This window comes from Crocuta crocuta, unplaced genomic scaffold, assembly GCF_008692635.1.
Source record: "Crocuta crocuta isolate KB4526 unplaced genomic scaffold, BGI_CrCroc_1.0 scaffold25, whole genome shotgun sequence".
NCBI lineage: Eukaryota > Metazoa > Chordata > Mammalia > Carnivora > Hyaenidae > Crocuta > Crocuta crocuta.
Window position 1 is genome coordinate 12,721,591 of NW_027532015.1, and position 13,339 is coordinate 12,734,929.

The 13,339-nt window shown below is 37.7% G+C and overlaps 1 protein-coding gene across 1 annotated transcript in view; it reads right to left on the bottom strand.

Moving 5' to 3' along the window:
- The window catches only part of CCDC28A (coiled-coil domain containing 28A), a 16,171-nt gene extending 3,173 nt beyond the window's left edge, over positions 1-12,998 (bottom strand). Inside the window, exons 1-5 of the mRNA XM_077776164.1 lie at positions 12,916-12,998; positions 10,839-11,038; positions 9,408-9,544; positions 3,202-3,380; positions 800-822 (exon numbers count right to left, since the gene is read on the bottom strand). Of these exons, the coding sequence (XP_077632290.1) occupies positions 800-822; positions 3,202-3,380; positions 9,408-9,544; positions 10,839-10,996 (497 nt within the window). The 5' untranslated portion in view covers positions 10,997-11,038; positions 12,916-12,998. The remainder of the gene's footprint in view (positions 1-799; positions 823-3,201; positions 3,381-9,407; positions 9,545-10,838; positions 11,039-12,915) is intronic.
- Positions 12,999-13,339: the final 341 nt, after the last annotated feature.

Here is a 13,339-nt window from a genome sequence, read left to right on the forward strand (position 1 = left end):
TATATATATATATATACAGTATATATATATAGTCTACAGTTTGGAAAATTTCATATACACATCACTATATGTAACAATTATCCCATATTACAGAGGGCCCTCTGAGATGTTAAACAATCTACCTAAGGTTAATTATCAAAATTATCAAAACCAAATTTCAAAAATTAAATGTCTTGACTCTACAACCAGTATCCTTTTTAGTATCTCATTATTTAGTTCAGAAGGTTGTCATACCTCTCAAATTATCTTATAGGCAGGATCATTTCTCATTGTTCTTCTGTATCTCCCATTGTGCCTAGGACTATGTCCAGAAATACAGTTTGAAAAGTTCCTGAAATAATTGCTCCAAATTGGGATGTCAAAACCTGAATATTTTACACATACCTTGGTGATTTCTTTTAAGCTATTTCTATAATATACTTTCTATATGCATCTAAAGTATTCTATGTAATGACAGGAAATTAAGTATGGCATATTATGTCTGCATATCCAACTGCTATTTAACTTAAGAATCTAAGATTCAAGATAATTTCTATGGCAACTAGCCTAATCCTCAATTCTCTTGATTGAGTTTTAAAAGTTTGTTTCAAAAATCCAAAAACAATAGAAAGCAAAGCAGAACAAATCAGAAACAAACAAAATTGTAACACACAAAACAACTACAAATTCCATTTGGGAACCAAAGGGGAAGAAAAAGGCCCCAGTAAATAATCGTACGTGTCTCTGTTCATTGACTGAGCTGTTCACCAGAAGTTATAATTTGTAAACTTTTCACTGTTGATATCAGGCAAAAGGATACATGGAAGAATTCAATTCTTCTAACTGTAACACAAAGAAACAAATTTAATTTTAATTTTTATAAGAAAAACATCTTAATTCGATGATTGTTTACACATTTTAAAAGAAACTGTTTTTCATTTAAGCTTTCTCTAAATGAAAAAGTGAAATGCTGAAAAAACTTTCCAAAAAATTTCCAGCTTGGGAACTTCACTTATGAAAAATAATTTTAAAGTAGCTTTAGCATTTATTAAACACAAATATGAGAAGAGAATTAAACCAGAAAATGGAAACTGGACTTTTATAAGGATTCTTAAAACCACAAATAATTATAATCATCTCTAATAGTTTAAAAAAAAGTTGCCATTTTAATGATCAAAATATTAAAAAAATTTTTTTTTAATCTTTATTTTTGAGAGAGAGAGAGAGAGAATGAGCAGGGGAGGGGCAGAGAGAGATGGAGACAGAATCTGAAGCAGGGTCCAGGCTCTGAGCTGTCAGCACAGAGCCCAATGAGGGGCTCAAACCCACGAGCAGTGAGAGCATGACCTGAGCCAAATTCAGATGCTTAACAGACAGAGCTACCCAGGCGCCCCAATGATCAAAATCTTTAAAACCTTTGTGGATTACAAACAGATTTCACATATCCTTCAGTTTTTAGTATGTGGTAGAATTAATCACACCTATTTTACAGAGGGAAAAATCAAAATTACAGAAATGTTAACTAAAGTGACAAAGTTACACAGCTACAACTGAAATGCAAACCCCAGACTAAACAAAGGCTTTCTGGTTTCAAATTTCTCACCCTTCCACAGTCGCTTTCCTAAATGCACTGCAAATTAAGCTTCTATTTCTTTTTTTTTTTAATGTTTTATTTATTTCTAGGAGAGAGAGAGAGAGAGTGTGAGCAGGGGAGGGTCAGAGAGAGAGGGAGTCACAGACTGAAACAGGCTCCAGGCTCTGAGCTGGCAGTCAGCACAGAGCCCGACGCGGGGCTCGAACCCACGAACCGCGAGATTATGACCTAAGCGAAAGTCGGACGCTTAACCGACTAAGCCACCCAGGCGCCCCTTAAGCTTCTATTTCTTAAGAGGACCTGGTAAAAGGACATATTTGCAAGACTAAAGGACTAGATGTGAAATCAAACACATAGGCTTGAAACTTTAAAAGTATGGGCATACAACTTCTCTCACATTTACTTATTCAAAGGATAAAGAAAAGCCACTGAAATTCATCCTCTTTTGTCATTAGTGAATATGGAAACTATTCCGAAACTGAAGTACACTGAATTCGATTTTTCTTTTTTTTTCCTCCAAAAAAGATATAAAGAGGCCAACGTAATTAACACCTCTCAGTATAAGAATCATACATAGTGTTACAGACAGAATTATGTCCTCCCAAAACTCATACATTTTAGTTCTAATCCCCAATACCTCAGAATGTGAGTGCATCTGGAGACAGGGTCTTACAAAGAGGTAAGAAGTCAAAATGAGGTCAACAGGGTGAGCCAGTCTGGCTTGTGTCTTCTTGTATAAGAGGAGGAAATTTGGACGTAGGCACCCACTCATAAAAGGAAAATGCCATGTAAAGATGAAGGTGGCCATCTACAAGCCAAGGAGAGAGTCCTCAGAAGAAACCGACCCTCCCGACACGTTGCTCACTCCCTCTGGGCCTCCAGAGCTGTGAGAAATAAATTCCAGGTGGACCCACTCTGTTATGGCGGCTTTAGCAAGCTAATAGAGCTAACAGAGCGAGGCACTAAATGACCTGAAACATATGTACTTATTTAAAAATAAGTAACCGCCACCTGAGTAAATAACACAAAATGTATTATCACGTCAGGACCTTCTATACATTAAGATCTTATCATATATGTACAGAAGTGAATTTTTCACTTCTAGATTTTCCAGCATTCTCAAAATATATGCTGAGATGTAAATGTGGCCATTTTCTTGAAATGTATTTCTCTAAGAAAGGGTAGGACACGACATGTATGGAACTTGAAAATACTACACTAAGTGAAAAGAACTCAGACACAAAAAGCCACATATTGTGTGATTCTCCTTATATGAAATATCCAGAATAGGCAAATCTGTACAGATAGAAAGTAGACTAGAGGTGTCTAAGGGAAGAAGAGGAGGGAGAATTGAGTGGTACAGGGTTTCTTCTTTGGGGGGGTTAAAAATGTTCCAGAATTAGACAGTGGGGATGTCTGCAAAAGGCTGTGAATAGGCTGAAAACCACTAAATGGTATGCTTTAACATGAGTAAAACAAGGACCTTTCTTTCAATAAAGAGTTTTGATTAAAGAAAGAATGAAGAAATATATAATATGTAAAATTCTTTTATATGAATATAATTTACATGTAATTCATTTTATATGAATATATAAAAGAATTACAGGCTATAAAAGAATTATACTCACATCAGACAGAAGCCTGTCCAGGTTGGAGTCACTGGCTGTTTTTCTCTTATCCTCAGGAAGTTCCTCTAACTCCCCGTAGAGCTCCAAATTCAAGCGAGCTAATTTCTCCTGCATTCCCCGAACGTGTTCCATCTGTTCAATGGAACATTCATTTCCTGGGGGAACATCCCAGAACATGAATAAAGATTAGGACAGTTCAAACTAACTGCCTTGAGGAAAAACTTGTAAATTCAAGGTACTCACAAGAACTTAGTTTTCTTTCTGTTGTAAATTACACTGTTAATGACTGCCTCTTTTCTGTGTATAATAAACAAATCGAATTTCTGACCAGGAAAAGAATAATCTGAGAAATGACTGTGAACACTAAGAGTATCAGATAGGGAAGATTTTCTTTAAAAAACAAAATCATCAGGCGCCTGGTCGGTGGAGCCTATGACTCTTGGTCTCGAGGTTGTTGAGTATGAGCCCCACAGTGGGTATGGAGATTGCTTGAAAATAAAATATTTAAAATATTTAAAATAACAAAACAAAACCAAACCCCCAAAGCCCAAATCATCTCTTAGGTAAAGAAAATTCTTTTTTAAATAGTAACATCATTTTTAGAAGCAATAGCATCATCTAATCATGTTCAGTCTGACAACTCCCATTTGAACTGAGTGGGTCCAATGTTTTATAATAATGAGTGAATGTGAAAATCCTATAAGAACTTCAACCATGGGTCATTTTGCCACCAATTATGTATGCCTCCTTTAAGAAATATAAATGAGGGGTGCCTGGGTGGCTCAGTCATTTAAGCATCTGACTCTTGATTTTGGCACCGGTCATGATCTCATGGTTTATGAGTTCAAGCTCTGCATCAGGCTCTGAACTGACAGTGCAGAGCCTGCTTGGGATTCTCTCCCTCCCCTTCTCTCTGTGTCCCTCCCACCTCCCTCAAAAATAAATAAGCTTAAAAAAAAGAAATATAAATGAAAATATTTATGAAACATGAAGAATGTTATGAAGCATGAGAAACACAATGCAATATTTTCCATTGTACGTGCTAATGTAAGTGCAAGGCAACTTAACTGCTGAAGGACAGTTATGTTATTTATAACAGTTATGTTATTTATTGAGTAGAGTTTTCCATGGTGGCATTACCTGCTCAGGGCAGCTAAAATATATACAGTACATGACATATTACATATTTTCATATAGTTTAAGTATAGCCTCTATAACCTCTTGATACCAAAATTTTTTTCTAAAAAAATCTTGGTTTTCTTAAAAGTATACTATATCTCAGTGAAAGTTGAAGTACATATCTTGAATCAATATGAATTTATGTAAGTTATACTATAATTTCCCTGGGCTAGATTTATGCCATTTTCATAGATTGACAACATTAAATTATCTTTACTACTACTAATTTTGAAGCTAGATATAGCTCTTTAAAAATCATCCTTTCTTCATAGAAACTACCTCATATTTCCTCTATTTTAATGATGTTTTCCAACAATTAGTAACCTGGAAGAGCAAGTGAAAGAAATACCTCAAGAGAGAAAGGCATGTGTGTGCGCGCGCACTCGTGTGTGTGTGTGTGTGTATGTGTGTGTGTATACTGGCTTACATATAAATTGTATCAATATATAACATAAATATATATAGAAAAAGAGAAAAGTGGGGAGGGGACAATATAGAGTAAAAATATAAAGTATAAATCACAAGGGATCCAGGTGATCTAATATGAGAACAAAAGAAGCTCCAAAAGGGTAAAAAGGAATAGACGGAGGAGAAATAAATTAACAACAGAAATAATGTTCCTTCAGATGAAAATGAGTTGCTAGGTATGAAGGGCTCACTGATTCCCAGGCAAAATCGATGAAAAAAACGTAAGGAAAAAAACTTTCAAACATCAAGACAGAAAAAAATAACCTATTAAGAAAAAATTCAACGGGCAATTGACCCCTTATCTACAATACTTCTAGGTAGCAAACTGACAAATAACAAGGAGAGCAACTTCAATCCAAGAATACAAGCCACATAAGAGTAGGGGCAGAAAGGGGGTTGGCAAGAAAGCAAAGAAGTGATCCAAAGATTAAACCTCAAGTCTGGGAGAGAAGAAGAGAGGAGAGGGGAAAGTAAAAGTATTCTAAAGATACCATCTTACTGGATCAAAGTAAGGCAAGGAGGTAGAAATATAATAAAATATCTCTGTGAAATAAATAATGTATTTTTAATGTCTTCTTTTCAAATAATAGTCTAACCAAGACTGGAAACCCAGAAACTATAAGAAAAGATAAAACAAATAAATAAAACATTAAAAAAATAATAAGAAAAGGGGCGCCTGGGTGGCTCAGTTGGTTAAGCTTCCGACTTTGTCTCAGGTCATGATCTCGCGGTTCATGGGTTCGAGCCCCGCGTCGGGCTCTGTGCTGACAGCCAGCTCAGAGCCTGGAGCCTGCTTCAGATTCTGTGTCTCCCTCTCTCTCTGACCCTCCCCTGCTCACACTGTCTCTCTCTCTCTCTCTCAGAAATAAATAAAACATTAAAAAAATTTTTTTAAAAAGATAAAACATATTTCAGTATTCAAAAATTAAAAACTTTTACAAGGCTAAATGTACCACAAAGTCCACAAACATACTAAATTTGGTAAAAACCAAAACTGAAAAAGCCAAAATACAGGGGTCAAAGGGTTAGTATCTATAATATACAAAGGGCTCTTAGCAACTGGCAATACCTCCATCAACAAAAGGATAAATAAGCAAACAGAAATTTGGGTAAAGATCTTGAAAAGAGCAATTCAACTTCTTAACATACACAAACTCAATAGTAATAAAAGAAATACCACCTCATACCAACAGTCAAAATCAAAAGGCTAGTCATACCTATTGCTGGTAGAGTTCAGAGAAAAGAGTTCTTTCATAAATTGTGGATGAAAACGAGAAGGACAATAGCTTTTTTGGGAAGGCAATCTGGATACCTTTATTAAAATCAGAATTACTGCTTTGACCCAATAATCCCACGTATGCGAATCCATCCCAAGGAAATAAAACCACTAATATACATATATATGTAAAGAGATATTCACTAGACCATTGTGTTTAGTGGCTCAAAAATGGACAAAAAGTAAATGCCCTTCAATAGAGAAATGGTTGAATAAACTAGGGTATATTCACAACTTGGAATATTATGTAGCCACTGAAAAAAAGAATGAATTAGAGGTGACTGGGTGATTTAGTTGATTAAGTGTCCAATTCTTAATCTCAGCTCAGGTTGTGAGTTCAGGCCCCACACTGGGCTCCACGCTGGGCACTAAGCCTACTTAATTAAAAAAAAAAAAAAGTTAAAGAAATAATGAATTAGGGGCTTCTGGGTGGCTCAGTCAGTTAAGCGTCTGACTTCGGCTCAGGTCACAATCTCATGGTTCGTGAGTTCAAGCCCCATGTCAGGCTCTGTGCTGTCAGAGCCTGTTTCACCTGGATCCTACTTCGGATTCTGTGTCTCCCTCTTTCTCTGCCCCTCCCCTGACTTCTCTCTCTCTCTAAAAAAAGAAAAAAAAAAGAATAAATTAGAGCTATACCAGGTGACCAAGTGAGATTTTCATTAGATATTCTTTAGTGAAGAAAGCAAGATAGAGACAAGTACATATAAGATACAATTTGTATTAAACAATGAAAACTAAACTCTTTGTGTATGCTTATATATATTTTTGTATTATAACCTAGAGAAAAATATGAAAAGATATACACCTCATTCTTACTGTGGTTATCTAATTGGGGTCAGGGGAGGTGGAGCCAAGAGAAGGTGTGGTCAGGGAGGGGATATGAGGAGATATCTTCCTATGAGGAGATCCCTTGTCACATCTATCAGAATGGCTAAAATTAACAACTCAGGAAATAACAGATGTTGGCAAGGATGCAGAGAAAGGGAAACTTTTGCATTGCTGGTGAGAATGCAAACTGGTGCAGCCACTCTGGAAATTAGTATGAAGGGTCCTCAAAAAATTAAAAATAGAACTACCCTATGACTCAGCAATTACACTACTACATATTTATCCAAAGGACAAATATGCTGCTTTGAAGGGCCACACGCACCCCGATGTTTGCAGCAGCACTGTCAACAGCTGCCAAAGTATGGAAAGAGCCCAAATGTGCACTGACCAACGAATGGATAATGAAGATGTGGTACATATATGCAATGGAATGTTACTCTGCAATCAAAAAGAATGAAATCTTGCCATCTGCAACAATGTGGATGGAACTAGAGTGTATTATGCTAAGTGAAATACGTCAGAGAAAGACAAATATATGATTGCACTCATGTGGAATTTAAGAAACAAAACAGATGATAGGGGAAATATTAGATTAAAAACAGAACAGGAGGCAAACCATAAGAGACTCTTAAATACAGAGAACAAACTGAAGGTTACTGGAGGGGTGTTGGGAGGTAGTGGACTAAATGAGTGATGGGCATTAAGGAGGGCACTTATTGGGATGAGCACTGAGCAATATATGTAGGGGATGAATCACTAAATTCTATTCCTGAAACCAATATTACACTGTATGTGAACTAGAATTCAAATAAATTAATTAAAAAAGAAAAAAAAGAAACCAAGGAATAAAGAGTGAGGGAGGAAAAGTTAGCACTTCAAAAAACCAGTATGTATGTCACTGACATTTATGCATTTGTGTGAGATTGTGTACATGTGCATTCAATAATTTTCAAATTGCTTTAAAAAATACAGGGATAGAATTTTATCAGAGAAGGGTTATAAGGTTAAGTTGCAAGCTGAATACAAAAACTCTTGACTATATACTCTGTGAACTCATATACAAAAATACCTACTTGGAGGGTTTTTTTTTTTTTTAATGTTTATTTTTGAGAGAGAGCGAGCGAGAGCGAGAGAGAGAGAGAAAGCATGAGTGAGGAAAGGGCAGAGAGAGGGAGACACAGAATCCGAACCAGGCTCCAGGCTCTGGGCTGTCAGCATAGAGCCCAACATGGGGCTTGAACCCATGAACCAGGCTGATCATAACCTGAGAGAAGTCAGATGCTCAACTGACTGAGCCACCCAGGCGTCCTACCTCCTTGGAGCTTTTAATGGAACAATCATTTAACTGTTCTTATATCTTCATGAAAGAACAAAAACACCAGATTCTTTTCAATTCAAAAGTCAGGGATGGTGGGCAAGAAATAAGTTTAGGCTTAAAAGGTAAAGAAAAATGATCTTGAGTCTTTCCCAAACTAAAACAGTAAGTCTAAAATATTTAACTGGGGGCACGTGGGTGGCTCAGTCACTTAAGTGGCTGACTTTGGTTCAGGTCATGATCTCATGGTTCATGGGTTCGAGCCCTAAGACAGGCTCTGTGCTGACAGCTCGGAGCCTGGAGCCTGCTTCCGATTCTGCGTCTCCTTTTCCCTCTGCCCTTTCCCCACTAATACTCTCTCTCTCTCTCTCTCAAAAATAAAGCATAAAAACATGCTTTTTAAAAATAAATAAATAAAATATTTAACGGATGAAGAATGTTCCTTTAATTTGTTACTTTCAGGATAGTTATTCCATAAAAGCAATTACACTTAACATTTCTACTAACCCTCCTTACAAAAATTTTTTCATGACATTTTAGACAAATTATAGTTCATGACAAATGAAATTGAGGATGATCACATTTTATGCTTCTGGATTCTTTTCTTTTTTTAATAAAAGAAAATGATATATTTTTTTAATGTTTTATTTATTTTTAGGAGAGAGAGAGAGACAGCGCAAGCAGGAGAGGGTCAGAGAGAGAGGGAGACACAGAATCCGAAGCAGTCTCCAGGCTCTGAGCAGGCAGTCAGCACAGAGCCCGACACGAGGCTCGAACCCACGAACCGCGAGATCATGACCCAAGCGAGTCAGACGCTTAACCGACTAAGCCACCCAGGCGCCCCAAGAAAATGATATTTTTAAAAGGAATGGCAACATAGGGGCACCTGGATGGCTCAGTCAATTGAGCATCTGACTCTTGATTTCAACTCAGGTCATGCTCTCATGGTTTATGGGATCAAGCCCTGCATTGGGCTCTGCGCTATTAGCAGCCTGCTTAGGATTCTTTCTCTCCCCCTCTTTCTCTCTGCCTCTCCCCTGCACGCGCGTGTTCTCTCTCAAAATAAATAAACACGAATAAAATGAATAAAATAAAATAAAATAAAATAAAATAAAATAAAATAAAATAAAATAAANTGGAAAACAAACAAAAGGCTGAGAAGCCCCCTCTCCATCTCTTGAACGTCTGAGACATCGGTGAGGAAGGAGTGCTGAATGGGAGCTGGCTGTGTGCCTTTTCCTTCTCCTCCCTGAGGTCTTGTCTTTTCTTTCATCACTCTGCACAGATAGTACAGTAAAAACATTAATTGCACATAATTATCTATAATTTTTTGGTAAATGTTTATTTTTGAGAGAGAGCATAAGCAGGAGAGGGGCAGAGATATATATGAATATATTATGTATNATATTATACATATGATATATAAGATATATAATCATATATATTATATATAAGATGTAATGTTATATGAGATACATTATATAAGATAAAATATATATATGAGATACAATATCTTGCTTTCCAAATACCTAACACTACAAAACACCCACATATACGCAGCAGTATTAGATATCACGTTTAAACATGTTACTCCTGCTTCCTTCAGAGCCTCAAGACAAATGACGTTCAGGGGCGCCTGCGTGGCTCAGTCGGTTAAGCATCTGACTTCAGCTCAGGTCATGATCACATGGTTCGTGGGCTCGAGCCCTGTGTTGGGCTCTGTGCTGACAGCCAGCTCAGAGCCTAGAGCCTGCTTCCGATTCTGTGTCTCCTTCTCTCTTTGACCCTACCCTGCTCACGCTCTCTCTCTCTCAGAAATAAATAAAACATTAAAAAAAAAAAACAACCCACAAATGATGTTCACCAAATACTCCTAATGAGTACTTCTAGGTGGTAGGATTTCAGTGTTTTGAATTTCTTCTTCAAACTTTTCCTGTGTTTGAATTTTTACAATAAACACAAATCATTTCTATGACAATAAAACCACCTTATTTTAAAAAATAAAAACTGGGGCACCTGGGTGGCTCAGTCAGTTTAAGTGTCCGACTCTTGGTTTTGGCTGAAGTCATGATCTCACAATTCATGTGTTCAAGTACTCCATTGGCCTTTGTACTGATGGTGTGGAGCCTGCTTGGGAGACTCTCCCTCCTTCTCTCTCTGCCCCTCCCTTGCCTGCCTTCTCTCTCTCTCAAAATAAATAAACTATAAAAATGAATAAATAAATAAATAAAAACTATGAAAACAAAAACTAAACTCAGCTTAACTAAACAAAAAAATCCATATATTTTTTCCCCTTTTCTGGCTAGTGCATCAGCTTTGTCTACGACTTTTCTCACTCCTGTCTAGTTTAATATGAGACGAAGTAAGTGTCTTCAAACCAATCATTCATTTTGCCTGTACTAATCCCTACATACTATAACCTTCATAAATTTTTTTCTAAATCACATATAATATGTGCTTCCACTGTTTAAAAGTTAGGCCAAGAGGAAAAAAAAACATTATAAGAATTACTGGGTTTAGTATTTACTTTGCTAGCATTTTGCTGTGATAACATGAAAGAAATAAATTCACCTTTTTAACTTTGGTCTCTGTGAAGTTGACTGTGATGCAGGATTTGAAAACCCTGTACTTTTACTGACTGGAATGGCATTCTTTTTGGCATTAACAACCTGAGTAGAGTGGGCACTAAAAGACTTAGGACTCCGCCTCTTCACCTTCCGTTCCTCCATTGTTTTAAGTTCCTTATTGCACCACGGCCAGCTTCTTATGACCTAAGGAAATACAGCAAAATGATACATATATGCTAGAATATGTGAAAATGAAAGGGGTTTAATCACCCACTTCATAGCCTTAAAGAGGATCAAGAATTGCAGAGGTCATTAGATAAAGTTAAAATAAGGATCCCTTAGGTTTGACCTACTATGCTATGTACACAGAAGCTCTAAGCAAAATTGACTGTTAGACAAAAATTGTTATCATCATTTTCTTTATTCACTCATCCCACAAATATTTACTCTCTTCCACTTTCCAGGCACTATTCTGGATATTGGGAAGATGGTAGTGAACAAGACGAAGTCCCTATTCTCAAAAAGAGCCTACAGGATGAAAGGGAAATATACATAAAAAGAAACAAAATAGCAGATATTCCCAGCCTGACTCAAGTTGTAGGTAGTCTTTAGATCTCCCTGCTTAATATATTCTTTGAAGAACCAACTAGATTCACCGTTATAACAGATTCACAAATGTGTAACTAGCAGGGGTATTTGCATTTTAACTAATAACTAGAAATTTTATTTCAACTACCAAGCAGAAACTCAGTTTCTACCTAGGGATAATACTGATTCTAGTTCTTTGATCCAGTCCAGTGAAATTCTGTAAAATTAAACTTGTTCCATGACTATTCTGAATATACCTTCTCTACCTATTTCCAACAATACATGAAACTGTATATGTTTGTTTCATTTTGCTAGGAATCAAAAAAGTTACACCATAAGGTTCCAGCTAGCTCTTCCATAGAGAATATGTGTAAGGGCTTCTATTTATCCAATATTTCCCCCTTATATCATGTATTAACTACCCTTATTTTCCTAACAGCCATCCATCTAAAAATATCCTTTTACATTTTCTTTTTGCTTATGCACGCTATTAAATTCTTCTCAATTTTATTGCTTCCTGTATCATGAGATAGAAATTTACATGGCTATTTACCTCATCACATTGTAAAGTGCTTTCGCAGTATTAAGCTTTTGTGTACATGGTGTTGAATATAACAATGCTATGACCATTCAAAAAGATTCAAATCCACTGAATTGATTTGTCATTCTTGAATTTTAATGAAAACAGATTTTTTGCCATTGTCTGAACTCGGTAGCACTAGCACTGGAATTTAAGCCATTTCCGCTCATTGGCTCAGGCGGACTCTAGACAGTCATAACTGGATTGACATATGATACCCCAAAGAAGCAAAGGTTGAAAAGAAAGGCTCTAATGATCAGTCTCTAATCCCAGATATCAAGTGTAAATCCATTCAAAATTTGGCTAACAACTTTTCCTTTAAAAAGCATTTTCAGTAACAGAACAGGCACTTTGGGATTATTTCAGCATGGACACAAATTAAATGGAATTTTAATAAACAGCTGAATAGAGACAATAGGGCATCAGTTCTCCAAAGAGGCAAGCATCTGTATAAACTTGTGATATACACAAACACATGAACCTTCAAATTTAATGATGCTAATACACCATTTGGTGATACAAGAAAAAAAAACAAGGCCTGGGTAGTAAGGTAATGCAAATAAACCAACAGCAGTCTAAACTATGATGTTCTGAGGGGTCAGGGCTCGAAATGTATCCGTTTTTGGAAGACAACATCTCTGCCACAAAAGAACCGAAAATGTCCCTGAATAACAAGCAGCAAGGAACCTTTTAGAGAAGGCCTCCGCAGACTGCTCACAGTTACTCACTGAGTGCCAGGAGCACACAGCCTTCAATTAGGACTAGGAGTCCCTCTGGACTTCACCTTTATTCTCCTTCCCCAACCAGCCAGCACGATGACCCTTCACTTTCCCAAACTGAGCAGTGGCTAGAGTGGGTGGTGGAAGAGGCCTAAAGGGGACACTGTGGAAGCGCCTCTGCTTCCACTTCGTACCTGAGGAAAGAGAGGATCGGGGTCCTCTTCCTCAACCTGCAAAGACCCCGGAGTCCCCGAAGCCACCGCCGCAGCTGCAGCCCCCGACGCTACCGCCGCAGCTAGAGCCGGGGTCACATCCCGGACCCAGCGCCACCACAGTACCCTTTGTTTACGGAAGTGACGCAAGGAGGCGGAGCCTCCGTGCCCCCGGCGGAAGCCTCGCCTCTTCCTGCCTCAGCAGGACGGCTCCTGGCTCCGCCCTCGGCACTGCCTTGCTTCTGCTGTCTTGCTCTCCGCTGTATTTTAGGCGAACGTGGACACAGAGACCATAGCTGGACTTTTATTTTGGGTTCTGTGGCCCCGAAGCACGGAGGGATGGGTGTGGCCGTGGAGGCAGGCACGGGAAACGCAGTGCGTCCCCCGGAAGCTGCCCCACCCCCTG